The sequence below is a fragment of the Acanthisitta chloris genome, unplaced genomic scaffold (genome assembly GCF_000695815.1).
Source record: "Acanthisitta chloris isolate BGI_N310 unplaced genomic scaffold, ASM69581v1 scaffold36796, whole genome shotgun sequence".
Classification (NCBI taxonomy): domain Eukaryota; kingdom Metazoa; phylum Chordata; class Aves; order Passeriformes; family Acanthisittidae; genus Acanthisitta; species Acanthisitta chloris.
In genome coordinates this window covers 39,505-64,443 of record NW_008680521.1, presented here as the reverse complement: position 1 = coordinate 64,443, position 24,939 = coordinate 39,505, and the positions used below count along the sequence as shown (strand labels likewise).

At 40.3% G+C, this 24,939-nt stretch overlaps 1 protein-coding gene across 1 annotated transcript in view; it reads right to left on the bottom strand.

Moving 5' to 3' along the window:
• Nucleotides 1-358: 358 nt before the first annotated feature.
• GRIN2A (glutamate receptor, ionotropic, N-methyl D-aspartate 2A) overlaps nt 359-24,939 on the bottom strand; it is a gene marked incomplete at both ends in the record, with an annotated part of 48,381 nt that continues 23,800 nt past the window's right edge. The window contains 4 exons of the mRNA XM_009077729.1: nt 359-546; nt 14,631-14,791; nt 19,198-19,427; nt 21,958-22,083. Coding sequence (XP_009075977.1) covers nt 359-546; nt 14,631-14,791; nt 19,198-19,427; nt 21,958-22,083 — 705 coding nt within the window. The remainder of the gene's footprint in view (nt 547-14,630; nt 14,792-19,197; nt 19,428-21,957; nt 22,084-24,939) is intronic.

Genomic DNA, 24,939 nt, shown 5'->3' with positions numbered 1-24,939 from the left:
CCAAAGAGTCATGCTGAAAGATAACTCATCTACCAAGTTAAAACTCTTCAGGAGCTGCTCAAAGGCAAAAATAAAGAAAATAAATAAATGCTCTCTAACACCAAGCCCAGCTCTACCTTGTGATGTCTATGAAAACACTTCCTGAAAATAGATGCAGACAGCCTTGGCAGTTGAGGTGAGGTAGAACAGAGTGGAAGAGAATTCCTGTCTCAGCATCAAGAAATAATTTTACTTATTTGTTTTGCCTTTTATTTTTCAAACTGCAAGAGATCAGTCGTAAAAGGCTCAGAGCTACTAAAACTGAATTAACTGTGCGTACAGAGCCAAAGAAAAGAAAGGAAAAAAGGTTGGTCCCTACCATCTCCCACGAACTGGAGGAGGGCAAGATCAATTTGTCTCTTCCAAGGTGATCCTTTCTGAAGTGCTATTCCATAGCCTGTAGTGGCAAAGATGTATCCACTCCCTATTGTGACGAGTTTGCAGCCTTCATCTCTTCCAGCCTTGTAATTCAGCACTGCTGCATCGTAGATGAAAGCATCCAACTTCCTGAAATAAGAGAAAACATTTTACAAACCAAATCATTAGGGACAGCTGTTGTCAGACTTCTTTTGTCCTTGATGTTAAGACCCTGTTGAATATCCTATGGATTCTTTGATATCATTAATTACATATCCTGCTCTGCTGTATCTAAAATTAACAAAAGGCATCTATTTTAGTGAGGGGAAAGTAGGACACATAGTTTTGCATTTCTATTTTAAGGGATGCTGTTAAAAAATACTGAGCAGGAGAAACCAAGCTACAGAATGTCTTGCCCTGTTATCTTTGTATCTTTGCTCTCAAAATGGATAACAAATATCTTGAGATGCAAAATGGTCTCCAAAACCAACACAAATGACATTAGAGAACTGAGAATTGAAACAATAACCAGTTTCTTTAAGATACTGAATGAGATTGAAAAATGTGAGTCCACCAGTTTTACACACACACCTTTATTTTATGTCACTTTGCAAAAATAAAAAGTGAAGGTGGAGGTTAAGGCCTTGATAAGTCAAAGGAATGCACTGGAGTGTATCTGATATAGCTATCTAAATCCTGCTTTAAAAATGATATAGATAATTTCTTTACGATTCACAGTTCTAAACATATTATTTGTGTATCTGGAGCAGAAATTGTGAAAAATTCAAGCCTTTCAGCCAATCCACCTAAAAATGTAAGAATGGAATAATCCCATTCTCTAAAGAATACAGGGCACACGACAAAAGAGAGGCAAACAGATTCAGTGAGGAGAGGAAATGAGGCAGTGTCCTTCAGGGACACCTCCTGAGGAGCACTGGATGGGTCACAAATGAAGGCAGTGACAGGGCACAGCCAGGGGAGGAACCTTTTGGAAGAACAATCATCTGCCAGCAGCAGACCTCAGCCAAAGAATACCCTTATACTGACAGAAATGCATTTGTAATCTTTAAAAAAAAAAAAAAAAAAAGGATAAAACTTCATTTTATTTTGCAGCACTGCTCTCATCTGCAGCCAAAACCTTTACAATTTCCACCACTTGCACAAGACCAGCAGACTACAAAGGCAACAGGAAAAAACTCTTGTCTCAGCCCAAACCTCACTGAAATGACACACGAAACCAAAGTCACTACATCACTCAGTAACACATCTCAGTCCATCCCATGGGTTGGAGGAGCAGGGACAGCACAGGGACAATCAACCTCAGAGGATGGTGCAGGTGGAATCTTCACCCTGCCACCCCCACTGGCTCTGCAGCTCCAGGCACTGCCTGCTGTGCCTCTGCAGAGCCACTGTGCATTCCTGGGAGCTCTGCTGAATGGTTCTGCTGGCAAAACATTGCTCATGAACAGTTGGGGCCTGTCTTCATGGGAAGGGAATTAGAAAAATAAATATATTGTGGCACGAACAGGTACAAGAGCATCAACTTCAATTACATTATACCAGTATGTACCAGTTGTGAATTCTGTTGCTGTGAAGTTTTGGAATCACACTTGCTACTACTTAAATCAGCTGGTGTTGATAAAGCTTTTCGTTTATAAACACACAACTGAGCAAGACTTAGGCTCATCCCATTTTGACTACAGACATCATAATTCAATATCTGCTCATAAATAATCAACAGATTCATATAAAACACTCATTTTTGCAGAACTTTAAATCAGATAGAAAAATGTGACACTACAAAATAGCCCTCTCTATCTCCTGGTAAACCAGGAGGGTGAGGTTACTGCACTTTGTTGTCACAAAAAAGGGAAGAGTTAAGTTCCTCTCACTACTTACTGTACTTTATTGCTTCCCTTCCAGGATACTTATCCCAACATTCACCATTCAGGTCATCACATTGAAATTTAGTGAATGAAGTAGTTTAGAGAAGTATAAGTGACTCATGCAACCATCAAAAGCAATAGTTGGACCATCACTACTTTTGCTTTTCCACTTTTCCCTAAAACTTAGTTGGTGCAATCCTCAGTGTAAAAGTCAGATTAGCTCCACTAATGCCAAAAGTTTGTCTCCCTCCTTCCTTTAAATGGGTGATATAACATGCAGAAAACAACCACTAAACATCTGGTAGGTGATGCCACAAATTCAATCTGGAAAAACCCATGGATGTCTTCTTGGCACTGGAGCTAACTAAGCTGGAAATAGCCAAGAAGGTGTGGGGCCCTGGCCAAGCCTGCAGTCCTCAACACAAGACCAGACAGTTTTCTAAATGACATGCTTGGATTCAGCACTTCAGAGAATTTTGCTCACCTAGAGAGCAAAACCAAAACTTTATGCCCTTTGGGTAGGCTCACAAGAGAATAAAACCCACAAACTGCTTGCGATGCCCTCAAAATACTTATCACAGCTATAGCAGACAATTATCAAAACAAATACAATCCAACCTCTTGCTTTGAGGTTGTTATCTGTGGGGAAGGGAGGATGCTTCCCCTCTCAGTGGATGCTTTCAGCTCTGGCAAGGGATGGGGAGGGAATGTTCCTCTCTGTGGGGACAGACACTGCTGTAACCAGCAGAGCTGAGTGAAAACACACTCTAGAATTTGTCACCTGTTTATTCTAGGATTTAAAGTCTTGCAACGTAAGCACCTAAAACACATGCTGGTAAACACAAAGAAAATAGAAAAAGTCAGCTATTCTTCTGTCAAAACAGTCTCAGTCAGAACCACAAAGGAAAAAAGAGCTCTTTGCTCCAGACTCCAGGGCAAAAGCCTCGTGCTGTCTCAGAAATCACACTCTACACAGGCAGCTTTGCCTCCTGAGTAACTGAGGAGTGTGGTAAAACCTTGGGACAGAAGACAAGGCACAGTCACAGGTTCACTCACTGGCTGTGGAACCACCTCCCCAGTTTCCCTGCAGTCTGGTGTCAGTGCAGTGGCTACATCTGAGCAAAGAGGATACAGAAAGCTTTACTTTTGAGGGATTTTTCTCTGCTGTTTCCATAAGGTCACAATAAATCTCATTATGCAAATCAATTTACAAACATGAGGCACTTTCCTGACAGCTGGGAGTGCTGAAGGTTCTGCTCTCAGTCACTGCCCAATGTCTAAGCTGTAAATCAAGAAGTTGATTGCTTGAAAAAGTCTTGGGGTCTACAAATACAAATTCCTATCCAGAATATATTTTCCCCACTTCCAACATAAATCTTATAACCTCTCCAGGCTTTATTATCTCTTCATCATGTGCTGATTACAGAAGTAGTGTTCCTGCAAAGCTTCAGAACATGCTGTACCCCTGCAGCGTGGGCAGGGACTCCCAAGCCCCAACTGAAGCTCTCAGATGTTAGGGCACCCAACTCTTTCATCACTAGGAGGTGAATTCCTGATACTATGAATTTTGAAGAACATTCAGATAATTTTTGATAGTCCTCAATAAATATTTCCAAAAATGGAGGTAAGTAGTGTTCCTGCAAAGCTTCAGAACATGCTGTACCCCTGCAGCGTGGGCAGGGACTCCCAAGCCCCAACTGAAGCTCTCAGATGTTAGGGCACCCAACTCTTTCATCACTAGGAGGTGAATTCCTGATACTATGAATTTTGAAGAACATTCAGATAATTTTTGATAGTCCTCAATAAATATTTCCAAAAATGGAGGTAGCCTGGGCAAATTGAATTTTGAAGAACATTCAGATAATTTTTGATAGTCCTCAATAAATATTTCCAAAAATGGAGGTAGCAAAACCTGGGCAAATCCAAAAAAATGTGAGCCTTTCTGAGTTCTTTGCAAAGCTGGCACTGAGCATCAGCTCCAGGGGGAGACAAGGCAGAGATGAGGCTGCTGGGAACACAGAGGACTTTCCTTGCTGCTCTGGCTGTGTGGGGAATGTTGGGCACCCAACTCTTTCATCACTAGGAGGTGAATTCCTGATACTATGAATTTTGAAGAACATTCAGATAATTTTTGATAGTCCTCAATAAATATTTCCAAAAATGGAGGTAGCAAAACCTGGGCAAATCCAAAAAAATGTGAGCCTTTCTGAGTTCTTTGCAAAGCTGGCACTGAGCATCAGCTCCAGGGGGAGACAAGGCAGAGATGAGGCTGCTGGGAACACAGAGGACTTTCCTTGCTGCTCTGGCTGTGTGGGGAAAGCCACAGCTGCTGTTTTGCTTGGCTCTGATGGAAGAGCCAGGCTGCAGACACACCAGGGACTTCTGGACATAGAAGCCCATCCTTGTCTCCAGGCAGGACTAGCAATCCTGGACTTCCAGTTCTCACTGTTCTTCTTTCTCTTTGGACAGAGGGACTGGGCAAGTCCCAGGATCTTTGTCCTTGTGGCAGCAAAACTGAACTGTGCTAAAGAGCTGAGAAGCTTAGCACTGGTCTGAGTGCTAACCACTGCTCCATGTTCACTGCAGAACAACTTCCACACACTGAGCACAGCACTGTGCACCGAGAGAGGCTCAGAGCCTCCTGCAAACCTCAGTCATGTACCCACAAATCAATTAACTTGTCGTTCCAGTGCAGCCACTTCAGCGAGCAAAGAGCTCTGTCACATTCTGTAGCTTTAACTAAACGGGTAAGAATTATTAGAAAGCTGAGAGAGAGCTACCAAAACTGGAAGGCAGCAAGAGATAAGGTTTATACCCATCATGGACCAGTGAAACGTGCCAAGCACCTTCAGGGAATGCAGAGGAACAGGATGACAGTGCTGGGACTCATCTGAGCAATGAGCAGGTTTGCAAACTTCCTCAGAACCACTGCAATAATCCTGGCCAGGAGGAAAAAGTAACAGTTTGGAATATTTATATAAGAGAGACTCCAAAGGCAAATGTCCTTCGTTACCTAGCAAGCACCAAGAGGAGAATTTTGGCTCACCCAGCATAGGAAACATCAGGTGTTATGAAATTATTAATTGGAATAGTTCTAGAAAAAAAAACCCAAAAGGGCATTACTGAATGTGATAGTTTGAAGTGGGAGATCTGTGAGAAACCAGTGTGGACAGTCTTGTAGCTAAACATTTATGAGTCACAAAGAAGGATAAGAGGGGAAAATTCAGAAGAGCTATTGCAAAAACCCATTCTCCTAAGTGCTGCTGCACACATTCAAAAATGCCTGTGCAAAGAAAATTAAAGTCAGAGGGAAAGGTACAGACAAGCAATATCAGAAAAGCTGAAAACACTTCCCTATAATTTGCCCCATCTTTATTACTGCCACAAAATTTTCATCAGATTCCTAAGACGAAAACTGAAAAGGAGGATTAGGAAAATGCTCCTTGATTAGTCACTTCTTCCTCAACAACAGAAGTATAACTCCATTGGAAAATGTTCCTTTGCTACCTTAACCAACTACATGATCCTTCAGCAATTTTGCTTTCTTGAGGGAACAGGAGGGAAAAACCTAAAATGCCAATCTGCTCAGAAGTTCTGAAGCCACAAGCAGCAATTCAGCACACCAGAAATTCACCTCTTCAGTGACTTTGTGCCCTGCCATGTTCTGTGTCAGAAAATGAGGGGAATGTTTAATGCAGTCCTGTTTGCATTCTTCTATTTCACTGTCCAGCACTGAAATCTATGGAACAAATAATATTGTGTTTCTCCCGAGGATTGGAGAAACTGGAGCATGACTGAAGTCACTTTCCAGTTTGCAACTGCTGCAGTAAATTCCAACTTACAATATCTACAGCAGAATTAATTTCTTGCTAAAGTGGGTCCCATTCAGTGCAGCATTCATCTGTCAGATCCAGGACATTAACTTCAGAATCAATTTTTCCCACTCTCATTTCTTTCTGTTTCCTAACACCCCAAATATGTTCCTTTCATGGCCAGACAAATGCTGTGTATTATTACCAACACAGATTTGACTTACATAAACCAGAGTGAATGGAATATAGACCTGCACCCTCACAGCAAAGTGTTTGCACTGCCTTTTGCTGCAAAAAGCTGCATCACAATGACTTCTTACATTCTTTTTGATGAAGAGAACCTTTCCACTCAAATATGCACCTTCTGGGGCATGTTCTGAAAACATAAAGGTCAAGTGCATATTTAAGAATAATCATTCACTATAAATTAGCTACATTATATTCTGAGGAAAAACAGTGAATGAAATCCAATCTGGTTTTTTGAGATTTGCTTAGGTGACTTGAAAAACTAGGAATGTCATTCCTCAAATCAGGTTGTAAATAAATGCAAAATGGACTACAGAGATTATTACATAGCAGGTGAAATATCTGTGGAGTAAAGCTCCAGCTGTGTCTCTTGCAAGCACAAGATTTGAAATTACTGCCATGCTGCAAATATTAGGCTGCAAGTCCCTGAATCCTCAGACAATATTTTTAACATCACCTCCTCTCTCTACCCCCATCATCATAAGCACTTTTACCCCTTAAATCTTCACCTTCTGAACATAATTTTGGAGAGGCACAGCTCATTTTCAAAACATTCTGCCAAAAATCCCCACTAGTTTTCAGCTTTTTTTGCTTTTGAAAATAGATTGCATTGTCTGCAGAAAAGATGCCTTACATGACCCTTTAAAGTAGCATTTATAACTTGGTATTAGGCAAAAAAAAAAAAAAAAGGTATCCATTTAAGGCTGGATTAGACATAAGCATATGTTTTAGAGCTCATCAACAGCATTGTTGGGAAGGCAGCAAGTGCAAAAATGCTGGCTTTAAAATAGGATGGATTTATTTGACAAATTTACATTTTATCCCTTCTTTCTCCACAGAAGGGATAAAATAGAGTGTGTCAAGAGTGCACAGTGAGGGACACAGTGTCATTTGGGCCTCTGTGTCCAGGGGATCCCATGCCCAAAGGTCACTGTGGAATGGTGCAGGGATCAAGGAAAGAACACTGCTCTGAAGATGAGGCTGCCATGAAAGTGCTCTGAAGTGACACTTTGATACTGGCAGAGCAGGAGAATCAGACATTTAACCTTTAGCATGATCATTCCTTTTACCCACTTTGTGCTAAAATGCATTTCAGGTTATCTGATGCACTTCATCACCTGCAGTGACTTTATCTCTCAGTGCATATACAAATAGCTCCACACAGAACTGGAGTTCACAGGCACTGAATGGATTTCTTGACATCTTGGCATTGTCAATTCATTTGGGGAAAATTCCACAACCAACCCCTGGAACGATGCAGCTTAGCAAAGTATAACTCAGTTCAGTGAGGAACTCAGGAGCAGAGAATGAGCTTTCAACTTTTCTCCCAGCCCAAACTGTCCTCACTTCAATCTTCACACACAACATGTAGACATGAAATTTGAAAGAGCAACTTCTGACAGATATTAACACCACCATGAGAGATGGTGGAGGCTTCACCTCCCCTGTCAGGGCAATGCCAACTGCCAGAAAACCCACTGTGACCCTTCCTGCATCACTTGGCTGTGCTTACCTGAATGGGCAGGTCCACCCTCCTCACTCAGGAGAGCTCCCATTCACCACCACTCTGCCCACCCACCTTCCCAGTCCCTGGGACAACTCCCCTTAGCAACAAAAGAATGGAAAATTTACTGTGCCTTTATGATTAATTTATACCATGGCAAGAGTGTCCCACTTCATGTCTCAGAAGCCAAGCCAAGAAGTTTTTTTGCAACTCATCAGTTTATCAAAACACAAAATGAGTAGGGAGAATATATTTTTAGATTAAAGGTTTTGTCCCAGTTACAATAGCATAATGAAGGATAAATTCAGCACAGCTTACCAAGCACCTGCTCTCAATCCCAAACCAAATGAACACTGAAACCTAGACCAGCTCCTCAAAAGAAGAGGGTTTAGATGGGACATAGCCACTTCCACCTGTTCAGCTCATTTCCAGGGACTTTGGAGTGTTTAAAGATATTAAATTGAGAAGTGCATTACTTAAAAAATGGTAATAGAGACATAGGAGATAACCTTTTTTGCAAAAAAAAAAAACCAAACCAAACAACAAACAGAAGAGCACTCAGGTACTGAGTAAAGGAATTAGAAATAAATTACCATAAACCATTTTTTTTCCTAGAGGCAAGTTTCTATGGATCAGCTGAACAGGAGAAACAGCCTTTTCGTATTTCCCTAAAAAAAATAAGGCATCAAAAAAAAAAAGCAATGGATTTATCTTATGGCCATGAAAAAAATTCCTGAAAATGCAAGAAATAAAGAATGTGAGAGTAACTGCATTTCCTGAAGGGACAGCAAGTGATGGAGAAACAGGGATCAGAAAAACTGATGCCAGAAAATCCTGCCACAAGTGGAAATGCCATAGGAGTCTCCCCCTGTGCTGGCAGCTTGGCACCTTGTAGTGCAAACCCTGCACTCTGCTCACTTCAGCAGCACAAGCAGGAAAGTTGTGCTCCTCCAGGCACACAGTTCTTTGAAGCTATTAGATTTTCAGGATTGATACTTTGGTGAACAGATCCTCTGCAATAAATCTTCCTAGCTGGAACAGCACTCTTAAATGTTTGAGCATCTCTGCAGCCTTTCAGCACAGACAGAGTTGCCCAGTTGCAAACCAGTTTTCCAATCCTTAGGTTGGGTTGCTACAGCTATAACATCCATTGGAAATCATTCTCCTCAGAGCACAGTGCCCAAATGAATATTGGAATGAAGACTGAAATTAGTATGAGACTGAAGTACCAAAAAAAAAAAAAAAAAAAAAGGCATGTAAAGAAAGCAGCGTGATGGGAATGGAAATTAAGTTGCCTCAGTCATCTGATGCCAAACTAAATGAAGCTATTGATTGCAGAAGTTGTCTGAACCTGATCAACCAGGAGAGGAAATCTGGAATGGGCCAAACTGTTTAGCAGAGATTTCTTCTTTACAGAAGGTCAGGAAGGAAATCATTACTCACATTATTAACTGCAGCAGAAAGTACATTTGGATTTGTATCATAATTTAGTGCTTTACTGCCAAAATTGATAGGGATAAGTAGACATGCTGGAGCACAGCAAACATCTTGCTCTCTCTGGTAGTTTGGGGTCTTTGTTCAGTGCTGTTTGAGTTAGATGTTTCCCCCAGAGTACATAAGGTGAGGAATACCCATAGGTGAGCAGCAGATCCTCACTGGCTGAGATCCAATAATCTATGCCAATAGATTATTGCAAAAAATAGATACTTAAAGAGGAATAAAAGAAACAAGACAGGTATGGATGTTTTTGCTCCTGAACAGATCACCTTGGCTTCAGATGAGTGGATATTTCAGATGAGAGGTACTAAACCTGCTTAACAGCTCAGAATTATTCACCTTCCACCAGTTCCTTCAGTTTCTTTCTGAGTTTGTTTATTTTGGTATTGACAACACCTGATCTCCAACTATGTAAGTTTAACTCCACAAATGCAGTATTTTATCAATCATTCCTGAGCTTTACAAAGCTCTGGTGCCAAACACGGCAAGGACAGAGTGACAGAGAGGAGAGAGCAAAGAGGAGAGACCAACTGATGGCAACTTTTACTTAAAAATATCTCAAACACTCTACGCATTCAGCCATCTCTGGCAAAGTCTTAAAAATCTGGCAAAAGAATTGCTCAGTGTAGTGCAACATTAAAAGTCTAAGAAAAATGGGAATCTTCTCAATTACAAATCCTGCAAGGTGGTGTCACTCAGAAACAGCCAAAAAATATTGAGCCACTAGATTAAAAGTTTAAAAATTCACGTGTGCTGAACATTTCTGTGAGTTCCCATTGTAAGCTGTTGTTCTCTGCCCACCAGCACAACGAAGGATTTGTGCTTTTTATGAAAAATAAAAAATAGATACTTTTGCTTTCAAACAGATAACTTAGATTTCCCTTCTCTTTTTAGGGGAAGAGGTTTGACCCACAGAAAGGATTAAAACTAGGAAGCTTTGGTGAAAATTTTGATGACAGTTTTGCTATAAAACTAAATTGAAAAATATTGAAATGTTTACATTGAAGGGGAGATGGCAGCTGGCTGTCCAAAAGACAAGTTGGGTTTGTTTTTAAATTTGGGCACATCACCACTTTAATTGACAGAGCTAATTAACAGAAGGACCTGCTGGGCATGATGCAAAGCATGTTCCAGCTGAGAGAAATGGGGATGTTTGCCTCCTGGTTATGCCTGGGCCCATTGCAGAACTGCCAGCAGAGCCTCTGACCTGTTTGGATTTGTTCAGCAAATAACAGAGAGTGCAAAGCTGTGAACTGGATACAATTTATAAGCACAAGGAAAATCCAATTCAGGCCAATAAACTCAGAGATGGAGGGTTAAAAGGCCATTGGGGCCTTCTGGGGTCTTCCCTTGCCCTTTCTCTGCGTAGGGCTTGGATTCCATAAGCATTGCTAATAATATTGTTGTTTGCACGTGGGAGAGTGAGGCTTGCAGGGAGGAAATAACTCCTTGTGCTGTTTGCTCTGCCCAGTTAGGTGCTTGCAGGTATTTCTGCTGGCATTATTATTTGTCATTAATGAACAGAATCATCACGTGGTCCTAGCAAAGCCACCAGCAGCTCCTCGGGGACAGCTCATTAATTGTGTGGCTGTAAAACCTCACTTTTGATAACTCCCCACATCTGAGGCTGTACTTGCTGGGGTAACTCCTTGTGCTGTTTGCTCTGCCCAGTTAGGTGCTTGCAGGTATTTCTGCTGGCATTATTATTTGTCATTAATGAACAGAATCATCACGTGGTCCTAGCAAAGCCACCAGCAGCTCCTCGGGGACAGCTCATTAATTGTGTGGCTGTAAAACCTCACTTTTGATAACTCCCCACATCTGAGGCTGTACTTGCTGGGGCTCCAGCAGACATTCTACCTAAGCAGCTTTGCATTTCCACCAGTGTGTCAGAGATGACTAAGGAAGAAAGTATTAAATTTGACGTGTAGAAACTCCCAAGCATTGCTGTCTTTAACAGGAAGGCAGATGGAGTCCCAAGTAAACTTCAGCATCAGATCCCTAAATAAATAGTCACAGAATCATAGTGAGGGGCTCTGCAGCTGTACCAGGAGCCACTTGCCTGTGGAACACCAGGGATTCATTAGAGCAAATTCCTTGAAAGGAAGAGTTGGGCAATAGGCAAGTGAACATTTCCCATTTTATCCCTAGAGTTAAAAAAAAGTCTCTCCCAATTAAATTTTCTCATCTCAGCCATTAGCAGTTAAATCCCAGACTATATGCCACTGTATATGTGCTGGGGCAAAGGTGAGAACATAAAATGCATTTCCAGTTTATTGCTGTTGCAATTTCTCCCCTTGGCAGTTTTACAGCAGCAAAACATTCATACACAGAGAAGCACTACATGCAAACTCAACAGCTATGAGCTCAGATAACCTGCCCCAAAGAACTGCAACACAAAAGGTTGTTTTGTGTGCAAAAAAGAGAATATTCAACTATCATCTCTTTGGGAAAAATATAGGCAGGCAAACAAACCCAAAGAGCCACTGCAAAAAACAAAATAATTAACAACTTCCTATTCAGGGACTTCTTCTCTCTTCAAGAAGCAAAATCAATGGGATCTGTCTCCCTGTTACAGAGGGTTCTAGAAATGTAGCTGAATTAAATGCAGCATAGACAGAAATGCTTGCAAGGCATTTTTTTTAACTGTATTTGATCAATAAACATCTAAAGAACTCAGGGGAGCCACTGTGGCTCTAACAGGGCTGGACATCACCCACCAAGAATACATGAGCTAATGTCTTCCAGTCTTTACTCTTCTGAATAATGCTTAGGGCCATAACTGCCATTTCTGTTCTCATTAGCAAAAAGGAACAAAATCCTCAAGAATTCCTGAGCTGCTCAGTCCTAAGGAGCAATCCCAAGCTCTGCACATGGGTCACCTGATCCCTCAAACACATGAAATGTAGTGAAAAACACAAGTACATTTTTTGACAAGCTTGTAAGATCATGATTGCTTTCAGTACTAAATTGCATTGAAGGAGGGACAATATTTTGCCATTTTGAAAATGATTAAGTAGCACTTCAACAACAAGATCTTCCCTTTTTAACAGGCCTCGTTGCAAACGGATACATCTAATTCATAAAGTTCTGCTGGGGTTTATATGGTGCTTCTGCAGCTTTCTGAGAACTGGATCTGTGAGTCTCAGAAATGAGGAACTAGTGACAAGAGACAGATATTACTGAGACTTTACAGATTTTTTTGGTGGATTTCATATCAAACAAAAGGAAAAAAAAAAACCAGTACAGCTGATAAATTTGTCTTCACCACCACCATGAATAAGCTGCAGTGAACACCCCATGGGGATTCACCTGAAGGAGGAGGCAGAATGTCAATGTCAGACTACAACAAAAATCTCATTTCCACTTTGATTTGCAGCATTTCCCAGTCGATGATCTCAAACGTTTTTGATGCTAATTGAACAAGAAAGGTCCAAGCCTATTGCCCATGCAGTGAAGTTGCTTGTTCTAATTAAAAAAAACAAAGGCAGATGCTTTCCTTGTACATTAATTTTTGAAACACCACGAGCTTCATCTCTCAAAGATGAAAACAGAAAGGGGCTGAGTATGTTTTTAAGGCTACCCAGACACAAATTGCACCACACACACCACCTACAGCAATACTCAACACAAGACCTATCCTAACCCTCACACCAGACCAGGAAATAAAGGCAGAAACAGCATTTATTTTATACACATTTCTATCTGTATTACTGCCCCTGAGGCTTTTCCTGGCCAGGTTAGCAAGTGGACTGAAGCAGCTGATTTTCCACTGCTTGAGATACAGAACAAACTGTGCCAAGACACTCGTTATCATTTCATTCTGTTTAGATCAGGTGCCACATGTGTAGCATTATTCAGTCATTAAGTATTGCCTCATTGTTGGCATTTTCTGCTCCACCTTAAAATTAGAATCAAACACTATCTAAAAGGAGTTAGAGGAGACTAAATTTTATGTCTTCAATGAAGCAGAAGTAGTTTTAAAAGTGAGATTGGAAATACATAGAGGTTATACAAACATTCTTCAGGAGTAACACAGATACTGTTTATCTCAACTTCCCGCAGCAATTAGCAACTAATCTTTGCAAGTCCTTGACTCTATAATTATCAGGTAGTTCATCTTCAAAAAACTGTGCAATATTAAGCTTTACCACATGTTAGTTGCTTGTTGTATCCCCAACGATGAGAATAAAAAATAAAGACAAAAGCACAGGAAAATCTTTGGAAAGAGATAAAGACGAAAAGAGCCAAAATAGCTGTAATAAGGTGAGCAGAACACACATACTGCAGAGGAAAATAGGAATTATCTATGTGTTTGGAATCAGAAGCAGTTTGAGGAGGAAGAGATGGGTCAGCATCAAAAGAGCCATAGTAATATAGACTCCATGGGACAAGATGTACCAAAAGTCATGGGATCAAGCAAAATCAGGGAGTGGGAAAGCTCAATCAAGTTTAGTTAAAGATGCAAGGGCAAACTTTACATGAGAAAGAGAAAGAATCTGGTCAAATACTTCATGAGTGGGAAAGGAAGAAGATACTGTTATGTAAGCTGAGGAACAGAAGAGAAAAATTTGGCAGAAAAAGTGAAAAATGACTGCTTTTAAGATTATGAGCCCAAAAGCAGCTGATGCAATGCTATTCAATCCTTTGTAGGTGCCACCTGATAAAATCCTCAGGAGCACAGCTGTATGGAGCAGTTACTTATATTGATCTGGAAAACACTGTGTGTCACAGCTTATTTGTACCATCTGCTACAGCAATGTCAGTCAGGGGGAGCAAGGGATACACCTGGGGGTGTCCACACTGAGAAATCACTTCGGTGAGGAAAGAAACTTCAGCAGGGGAAAAGAAATCTATACTAAATGAATAGCTTATGCTGTCAAAAGGAATAAAGCTTTGGAGGAAGAGCATCAGCTGGAGCAGGAGCAGCCAGCCTGAGTTTTACTGCAGGTCCTGAACCTCCCTGAGTCAGGCAGTCCCCCCATTTTCACACCTAAGTGTCTGACAGGTGCCCTGATTTTAAAGCTAACAGCAGTTTTTCAGGGTTTTCAGTAACACAAGGCTTGGTGAAAAGTACAAGGAGCATACATCCCCTAAATAAACTATCCATCCAACTGAACAAGGCCTAGCAATGGCTGAAATCAAGGACAGAGATACCCTAGGGTGCAGCTGAAGAACAAGAGCCATGTGCCTGACATGACTGTTCAGCATCACAAGAAGTGCAGATCAATATTCCTCACTTTCTGAAGAGTCTACAGTATTCTTTCAAACCCATAGGAAAAAGCTCACCCAGTTTTCAAGCTGACCAAGGCATCTTCAACTCCCTTCTGGTTGAATTTTGTCATGTAAAGGTGCATATCAGGGTAGTTGTTTCGGATATTCCTCTCTGTGCTTCCATTTGGGACCGTTCCAAAGCGAAAAGGAGGTGAATAATCATGTGGCCTTTGAAACTAGAGAGAAAGGGAAAAAAGCAAAATGTTTCAGGCATTCAAAATGTGAAAAAGGGCAATTTCAGGTTGAAAAAAGACAGTTGTCTAAACTGCTTCAGATTTCTTCTCGGTAAATGCTGAGGGTTAATTCAGGCTTATTATACCAGAAAGTGTCTTCACACTGATTGAACTTAAAGAAACATCTACATCCAAAGTAAAACCAGCTTTGTTTTGCCACTCTAATGTGGCACACTCAGGTTTCAGGCTTGGCAATCATTCAGATAATCTCACCTAAACTTTTGCCAACAACGTGAAAACTTTATATGCACCTTTTCAACATCTTCCTTTAAAAAACTCTAAGTGATACTTTAGGATTAGATTTAAATATCTCTTTAAGAAACAAATGCAAGAGGTCACTCAAATTATTGGCTAATGAGGAAATTGCATTGAGCATTGATAAAAGCAGTCACCCACAAACTCCAGGGTAAAACACACTCTGTTTTTACTGCTGCAGTGAGAAGAGCAATCTATATATCCTGTGCTGCAAGAGACAGCTAATATTTATACAGCTGCTGATTCCTTTGGGGATACATATGAAACAGTTCTCTTTTTAACATTTGGTCTCAGGGCATCAAGAATTCCCAAGATCCAGTGCCAATTTGCAAAGAGAATACAAATAGGCTTATACAAAAACTGGGAGTATTTTCAATTCCATCAAACCTTGACTGTGAAATTATTGCTGCAACACTATTTTCTTGTTACAGAACTACAATTAAATGCTTCATCTTAATTAAGCGTATTTTGACAAAGCACAGAGGAATGAACTCTATTTTTCTCTATTCGTTTAGCTAACAGATGTCTTACTTTTCTCATTTTCCCTTTTCACAGCTTTACTGTTTAAATTATTACTTTGCTACTACTTTTACACATAGTAATTGACCCATGCACTAAAATTACACTGTACACTAGTCATGGTTCTTAGTCTATATTTGTTCTCTCCTTTGTTGAGTTTATTATGCAGCTCTGAAACAAACCCTGCTTTTAACTATATGTCCAGAGATTCTACTGAGATAAATGGAACTTGCTATTAGCTTTCCTGAAATATACAGATAATGTATCCCTGAAGTACTGAGGAGGCCTCTAGTATCTCCTAATAGCTATCAAATTTACCAGTCAATAGAACTGGAAAAAAACAGAATTAAAGAAATATTGTTGTTTTCAGGATCTGTAAAAATTGCTGCTGCTCATCATGTTGACATGTGTTCAAAATTCAGCTGTGGTGAGCAGCTCAGTCCCAGTCCTGGGGTATGGCTGGAGAACTAGGGGAATGGGGAGATTAGAGTGGAGGATGCTGGTAATTTAGAAATGGAGTTTGGTTCTGAATATTCTCACTTTTCCAGAACATTGATATGAATCTAAGACGTTGGGAGGTGTTTCCTCTCATAGGAATAGTTGAGAAAATTAACATATCTGCCCAAATGAAACATTCATGGAACACAAAATTATTTCTGCAGGAGAGCAGAGATGAATCATAGAATTTAGGGGTTGGAATGGACCTTACAGATCATCCAGCCCCAACCCCTGCCCTGGGCAGGGGCATCTCCTCACTAGATCAGGTTGCTCAAGGCTCATCCAGCCTGGATTGAACACCACCAGGGTTGGGGCAGCCACAGCCTCCCTGGGCAACCTGGGCCAGGGTCTCACCACCCTCACAGGGAAAAACCTTTCCCTCACATCCAACCTAGACTTTCCCTCCTCCAGTTTGAACCCATTCCCCCTTGTCCTGTCCCTGCAGTTCCTAACACAGAGTCCCTCTCCAGTTCCTTGTAGGCCCTTCAGATATTGAAATGTTGCTCTGAGGTCTCCACACAACCTTCTCTTCTCCAGGCTGAACAGCCCCAACTCCCTCAACCTGACTTTGAAAGACAATTCTGTCCACTGCAACCTACCCTCCCTTTGTAAACTCCTCTCTCTACATGACACAGGCACAAACAGCCTCAAAATTAACAAAAGTCATGAATGTCAGCTTTGCTGGATACTTTGGACTCATTTTGTCTAACTTTTTCTGAAGGTAGAGCTTTTAAATATCTTTTACAGATACACGAATGTCAAAATATCATTTTCTTCTCCTTTTCTGAATCATTTGAGTTTATGAACACCCACCCCTGGTAACTCCAGTACATGCTGTGCCATGCCTTGCTGGGTGACACTTGGATGACATGGCAGTCACAAATTCATTAGCAACATTTCCAAGGGGTAAATGGCACATTATCATGTGTTCAGCAGAAGTGCTGAAGCAGCTGGTAGAGTGTTACAGATTTCCTGAATGGGATGATATCCAATGCTGAGGGTCAGGGCTGAGTGCTCAGAGAGGGTTTTTCTTCCTGATTTTTTTCTCTAGTCTATCACATGGGGAGATGGACTGAGAAATTCCAGTACTCTAACTGGGAATATTTCACTGCATTGACTTCAACCTTCAGATGTGGCAGTGGGAAAAATGAGAGAGGGAAAGAACAGCAAACTGATTTACCAGCCCTGAAGACTTTTCTCTTTTTAAATGCAGTGAACTTCTAGATATTACTTATTCAAACTGATTTTACCTGTATTTCTGGCCCTTCTCACTGGCCTTTGCCTGCAGCTGCTTTGCTTGCTGCAGGGGTCAGAGTTTTCCAGTGAACAACAGTAAAATCAGACAAATTCCAGAACTGTTCCCCTACTAACAGCATTGCAGCAACAAGGCAAAGGGGGGAGAAAACCAATTTAACCTCAATCAGATTATATTCCCATAAATCATCCTTAATTATTGGACTTTTTCAAATCCAAGGAACCTCAGGATTGTGGAGGAGGCAAAACTTGTGTCTGCCAAGAAGAATGTTCTGGTATAGATCATTGCTTTTCTGGACTTCTGACTTCTCTAATTCAATCAGGGAAGTCAAGGCTCCCCTGATTTATCTCTGTGTGCTGCAGGCAAAGTTTGAAGCACTGCAAACTGAAAACAAAGGTGGCAGATCAAATAAATGATCAGCAGGCCACACAAACCCAGATGGCATTTTGTGATTCAAGTAGTTTTCTATTTTAATTCTGCTTTTTTTTTTTTTGTGGAAATAAAATCCTACTTAGCAGACAGAGTAGAAAAATGACAAAACTAAGTCATTAGCCAAAAAGCTCTAGAACAAACACTGACATTTCTCAGCCCATAGGTGAGTGGCAATCAGCCAGCAAAGAGGGGAAGGTAAGAGAGCTCTGGCAGACCTGAATCCTAGTGCTGTGCCAGGTGCCAGCCAAATCCTGCCAAAACTAAGACTGCCCAGGAAAACGCTGTGTACTGTCACAAACAGGAGCAAAACATTTCTCAAATCTACTTTTTTCTTTATCCTCAAGAGAGAATACCTTTTATCTGTCTCAGAGTATTATCTTAAAATAGAGGTTTATTTAACAATCTTCATGCTCTTTCAAAGGTTTTGTGACAACACAACTTTAGGAAAACAAAACTATTATTATCATTTTTTGTTTCTTTTTATCTGTCTTTCCTCTAGCCATGCTTGTAATTCAGGCTTTGATATTTCAGGCAGTCAATCAAAGGCTGGTCATAAAAAGCAGTTAAAACAAAAAAACAGACGTAAGGCTATCTGAGCTGTTGCCTTTTTTTTTTGCTTTTTGAGTTACAATCTCCTTGATTTTCTGTCCTTTGAGAAAAATCCCTTGTGAAGTTGTCCCCTGGGCTAGAAAGTATTTAAATATTCCTTCTTAATGTCAATATTTAGATTCATTTTAGAACAACTGGGCACAGACTTGAAACCAGCAAACCCTTCACGTTTATTGTGCATATCCATCACCACAATCATTTGGTGAATGGACTTCAATCCCTCCATGCACTATCACTATTACATAACAGCCACATCATTCAAACATCCACAGACAATAGGCACAATTTTTTTGCCCTTTCTCTTTGCTTATTTGTGCTGGTGCCACTTTAAATCTGAACTATTTCTAGTTTCCTTGCACACTACGTAGAAAGCAAAAAGATGGTTTTTCAGGAGCGTTAACTGGTTTCTGAGAATTACTGGAGAGTTTCTGGGTTTATTAATATTTTGTCTATTAATATATTACTAACATTCCACACAGCTTTTGAAGCTTTTTTACATTGCTACAGCATTCCCTTTAATCAAACAATAACTGATTTCCATCACAAAATAAAGGCACTTTTCAACAGATGCCATTGCTTTTGAATAGGCAAAGCATAGACTTTTAAAACAGTCTGATATTTTCATGCTTTGAGTCTTAGGTTTATTAGTAAAGGGTTGTCCTCAGAATGAAATCACCCAGGTTTAGTTTATGACCTTGCTCAGAGTTTTTTAGCACAAAGTACCCATTGGTAGAAGGATTATGAAGAATGGACATTGACCTCTTTTGAGCTGAAGACTTACCTTTTTATCACTCAGTCCAGTCACTTGGTCAACAAATTCCTCTTGAATCATAAAGGCAGCTAAGTTGGCAGTATAACTGGCCAGGAAAATGACAGCAAAGAAAGCCCAAACCGAGACCATGATTTTACTTGTCGTCCCTTTGGGGTTTTGCACAGGCACAGAGTTGTTGAAGACCAGACCCCACAGTAACCACACTGCCTTCCCAATGGTGAAGGATGGCCCGTGGGGATCTGTAATTGCAAAGAGGAATTAGTTCAGCTGCAGTTAAACCTTGTCAATAAATATACCCTGGATAAACGACAGATTAATCTCAGAGACATGGGTGAAAAAATCGTTCAGTGCATATTCACTACTCCCAGTGGAATCACAGGGTTTACCATAGATCCTCTCCAATGTAATGACATTAATTTCTGTGTTTGTCAAAAGTATTTGAACATCTTTCTATGTGCCATGTAGCTCAAAAGGTTTTAAAATGAAAATGGAAAGGGTAAGTTTGCAGGGGAAGCAAACTGGTATGTCTTGCAGCAAGGTATGTGCCACTCTTGCCCCTGTCAGCCTTCTGTGCCAGCAGACATGAAATGGAAAACTGGAGGTTTAAAGCCTTAATGATTCAATTCCTCTCCTTTTCTTCCCAAATTATTTTTATCACCTCCACTCTTCCAGCGTTATGCTTTCGGAACATTATGTAAGCATCTTTAAGATCAAAGTGTGTGAATATGTCACTTACTTTTAAGCACCTTTGTACTCAGAGCATAAATCAGGAAGGCAGCACAAAGGAGCTACCTGTAGAGACATGTCATTTAGAGCAAACCAGGCTTTGGCTGCTTCACATGTTCCCAATCAGTTCTGTGGCTCCCAATGTGTTGGCATGACAGAGACAATCCTGGCCCAGCTAATAAATTTGGTAACTTTGCTCTTCTGTTTTCAGTCACCCTTTAATTCAGCCCAAAGTGGTCAGCACACTGCCTCAAGGCTCACACTGGATTAGCAATGCCACTATCCACTCCAAAGGCCTAACTTGGAGAGCCCTTGGAGAACTAAGGGCAGTTTATTCTCTCTCAGCTGTAGGTAAGTACAGTGCAGTAATCACATATTGCTCATCATCTAGAGTCCCTTTACTCTCAAAGGAGACAAACAGAGCTCCCCTGGCTGTGACTCACTTGACCTATTTATAGTTATCTTTTTTCCAATTAAATTGCAATTCAGGCAGTGAGCTCTGCTGCAGACACTGTAACATTCCCTCCTTCCTTGCCCTGTCCCTTTATCCAAGGGGATGCACATTAAAAACTCAGATTTAGCTGTTAATTGAACTATAATTTGGAATCAAACCAGTGTATGTTCTCATTTCAGTAGAATTGCTAACCAATCTAATGCAAATATTTCATAACCCAATTAAATATCACATCTTAGGTTACCCTTCTATTCTGCAGCAGCACTAGGAAGGTAGAGTGCAATGCCAGAAAGGCAATGGAGCTCACTTATGGTTTAGGAAACTACCTTCTAGACATGTTTAGGACTGAGATGATATAAAGATAATAAGTATTTTTCTGAGAAAAAAAGGTTAGGGAAAGTATATGCCAAGGAAACAGTCCAAAGCTTTGTTTGTGCCACAAGATTGTATTACAATTGAGCTTCATCCTGCCAAAAATGCCTAGGGAAAGGAGGTGTCTACATAAAGATACTCCTTTATTTTAAGCTTCCCATGTTTGAAATTAATGGCAGGTAGATTCATAGCGAGTCTCTAGAGCTGAGTTAGGATCTTTGTCACTCTAAGTGCACTAAATAATCAGTTCTGGCACGTGAGACAGTACAGAAAAGAATAGCCAAGCCCTTGTTGTCCCCAGTGTCTCTGTTCACCTTTGCTTTCCCCTTTGTTAAGACAATGTTTATTTTGGACAGAGGGTACACATTTACCATCTGACTAAAATGGTAATATCATCTGAACATTGCAATAATCCCCTTTTCCAGGGACCAAGCCAGCCATAACCTAGAAGAAACCATTATCTTTTAATAGTGCCCAGAACTGTGTTCACTAAGCTGGAAGATATCTTGTTATAAAATAAGGCAAGTATGATTTAGAAATTTTTAAAAAAGGCTTCACTCTCAAATGGAAGGTAAGAAATGGAAGGATGAGGGCACTGCAAGACACAAACTCCTCATTCTCAGGTCAGAGTGCTCATAATATAGAACTGCAGCTGTCCCTGAGAAAGGTAAGTTCTGTATTAAATCTGCAGTGCTGGGATATTGTGAAAATTAAGTTTCTATAACCATGGATGCCACACAGAAAGGACTGATGTCCTTCTGCCCCTGGCCTCATTTCAAGGCTGAGTTCATCTGACTTTTTGCAGGGACTATATAAATCTATGTACAAAATAACTGCTATTTTTCCAAATTATCCACAGAAGTTTAGAGAACTTTCTCCAAACTGACCATGAATTCCTATGAGTCAGGAGTAGAATCAATTCCAATGTTTTTTTAAGCTCACAGTTCACAGCTGATCCAGTGCACTAACCAAACTGCCTGAACACAACTCTCACATCCCTTACTCTTCTCTATGACTTTATGCCAATGAACTGGAATACAAACATGAGCATAGATGCCCACAAAAAAATCACACTTTAAATGAAGAACACACTTGGTTTCATAGCTACTTTCACTGTTTCATTCCTATGTTATGTTTATTTGAAAAGATAGAGGGCAAGGGATGGGAAACACATCATTTTTTTACAGCCACAGGGTTGTGTAAAATGTAAATCTTACCTCTCCCTTGTGCTAAGTTCCTGTTATATCCTACAGGACTAAAGTATTCAAATATAAAGACAGCCATGGCAGACACGATGAGAAGCATCACAAACATCATCACCCAGACAGAAGCACTAAAAGGCTCTGCAGCAAAACAGACAAGAGAAACAGAAACACAGCTCATTAAACCAGTTGCAGCACAAGAATTCTAATGTCTTCGCCTAGGCAAGCCCAGCAGCTTCCTCTAAATTAGCTTTTTCCTACCACAATGCTAAGAAAGAACTAAGTAGCAATACATAATGAACTGCTGTTAGTATATATACACAAAACCAAGAAGTCAAAATCTGCAGTGGAAGTTGCAATTCAGAAGCAAAGGCTGCACACTTTGCTTTGACACTGAGGGGCACATCATTGGTTTGCCTTGCTGCTTTTTCAGCCTGTAATCAGGTTGCCCATTTCTATTCATCCTGTGTGATGCACATCGTGCAGAGGAATGGTCCGACCGCTGTGCCTGTGTTTCTGCAGAGCAAAAGCAATTAAGCATATGTTTAATACATTTGGTAATTCACTGAAGGAGACTTCTCTCTCATTTCCTAGCCAACTAAAAGCATTAGAGGAAATAAGATAAATACTTGCATATGAAAAGGTTTTTTTGCTTCAGGATTTTTTTTTTCTTTCTCTGCTCACTTTCATCCACCTGCAATGAAGATGATGTTTTTATCAACTGCAAATAGATCCTCTTGGATGTCTCATTCTCATCTGGGAGCAAATTACTGAAATCAAAAGGGTTTTGTGGAAAACTGAATGTCAGTTTGAAAGACAGAAAAACCATAATTAAGTAAAAGTAATAGGTTGGAGCATAAAACTAAAAGCAGTTTCAAATACCAGACTATGCAGCTTTTTTTTTTTAAATGACTGGATATTGAAATTGTATGTGATAATACAAAGTTCTCAAATATCACCTTTCCCAATCACAAATTTTCTGTCGTTTCACGAGTCACTGTGGCAGCTGCCATGGTGTAAGGATATATGTAAGAAAGGATTTGCATGGCAAAGTAATATTTCTGTATCAGGTGAACTTATTTGGAGGTACTTTATCTCATAATTTGGGTAAAAAATGCAAGTGTGAGTGTGCTCTGAAGTGTGTGAAAAAAATCTTAGTACACAATTTCTAATTAGGACAGAATCAAGACACACTTGAAATGACAAGAAATCAGTGTGTCCCACTGCTTTGCCTGTTTTTGCAAGGCCAAGATGTTCCTCCCTCCTAACTCCTTCACTCTTTGAAGTTAAATGAAGATTAGAACCACTGAAACTTCTTCCATGACTGCAGGGAAGAACTGTGACCAAGAGCTGAGGTGTGCTAAGCCCAACAGCCCAATGTGAACTTGTCTGAGTTAGCACAACTGGTTCACCCAGAACCAGAATGAAATGCAATCATAGAATCATCCAGGTTGGAAAAGACCTCCAAGACCATCAAGTCCAACCCTACCATGGTTACTAAACCATGGCACTAAGTGCCACATCCAGTCACATCCTAAAAACCTCCAGGGATGGTGAATCCACCAGATGGGAGCTAAAGAGACAGGACAGCAAATTTTTAAACCAAACTGCCCTTCTGTTTTTGAGGTAAAGTTAGGGAACAGCATTTTTTTTTAGTTAATTATTTTACTTTTAAGACAAGATATGAAGTTCCCTCAGTTGCTCTATTTATTTGTTTGGGAGAGAATAGTAAGTTAGGAAAATAACAGAATTTGTAAGAGGTAGGAAAAAAATCTCTTTAGATGCAAACAGAGAAAGCATATTATGTAGCCAAATACAATGTCACAAATACTCTCTGAATTCAGATATTAACTGGATTAAGTAGAAATTCACATGGAAGTACCACACCATTTTGACAGCATTCTCCTAGAAGAAAGCAAGTCTGATAAAACCCTTCTCAAAAGCAACAGTGCAGGAACAGCAATGGTAATTTGTCAAAATCTACATAAGGCAAAGGGCAGAGCAAGACAATGTGCAAAACTGAGCTATAAACAGCAGTTTAAGCAGAATGCTCTTTAATAATTTAAGAAGCCTGGTAATGAGGTAGAGGATTAAAAGAAGCAACAGGAAAACAAAAAGCTGTTTAGAATAGCAGCAGTTAGATTGAACAAGCACAAAATCAATTGAATAACAAAGTCAATCTCGCTGTCATATCAGAGATCCAATTCCACATTCAGTGCTGCTCTTTGATTCTCAAAGGACAGAGAGAGAACTTCCCTCAGGCAAGCAGCAGGTTTTGAAAGAATTTTCAGTAAAGCTATGATATGGCAGAAAAATACTAATATATGACTTGCCAGTGTAGATTTCAACTGACTGACAATGGAGAATACCAAGCTAGGAAAAATATGTCTGTTGAGTTTTACCTCCCACCACCAAAACCAATACCTAAAGCACACACAAAATAAATAGGGGCATAGATTTTCTATTCCACCAATGCCTCCAGAAAATTCAGTAAAGCTATGATATGGCAGAAAAATACTAATATATGACTTGCCAGTGTAGATTTCAACTGACTGACAATGGAGAATACCAAGCTAGGAAAAATATGTCTGTTGAGTTTTACCTCCCACCACCAAAACCAATACCTAAAGCACACACAAAATAAATAGGGGCATAGATTTTCTATTCCACCAATGCCTCCAGAAAACAAAACCCACCATTGAATTTTTCCCCCTGAAAAATACAGAAATTTGGATTTGAGGTTTCTCATATTTGTTTGTCTAAATAAAGTTGAATCAAAACTCCAGGGAAAATAATCATTTGCAGGCCCAAGATATATGAATTTTAGTACAATATGAAAGTGATTTAATGTGGATAAAATTCTCGTTTGGAGGAGACACATCAGAATCAGAACAGAGCAGATAACGAGGAAGAGGCTGTCACAGCCCATCAGCTGCTCAGATCTGTGGGACACAATTGGATGGAAAATCTAGTCACACAAAATCCTGTACTCATCTG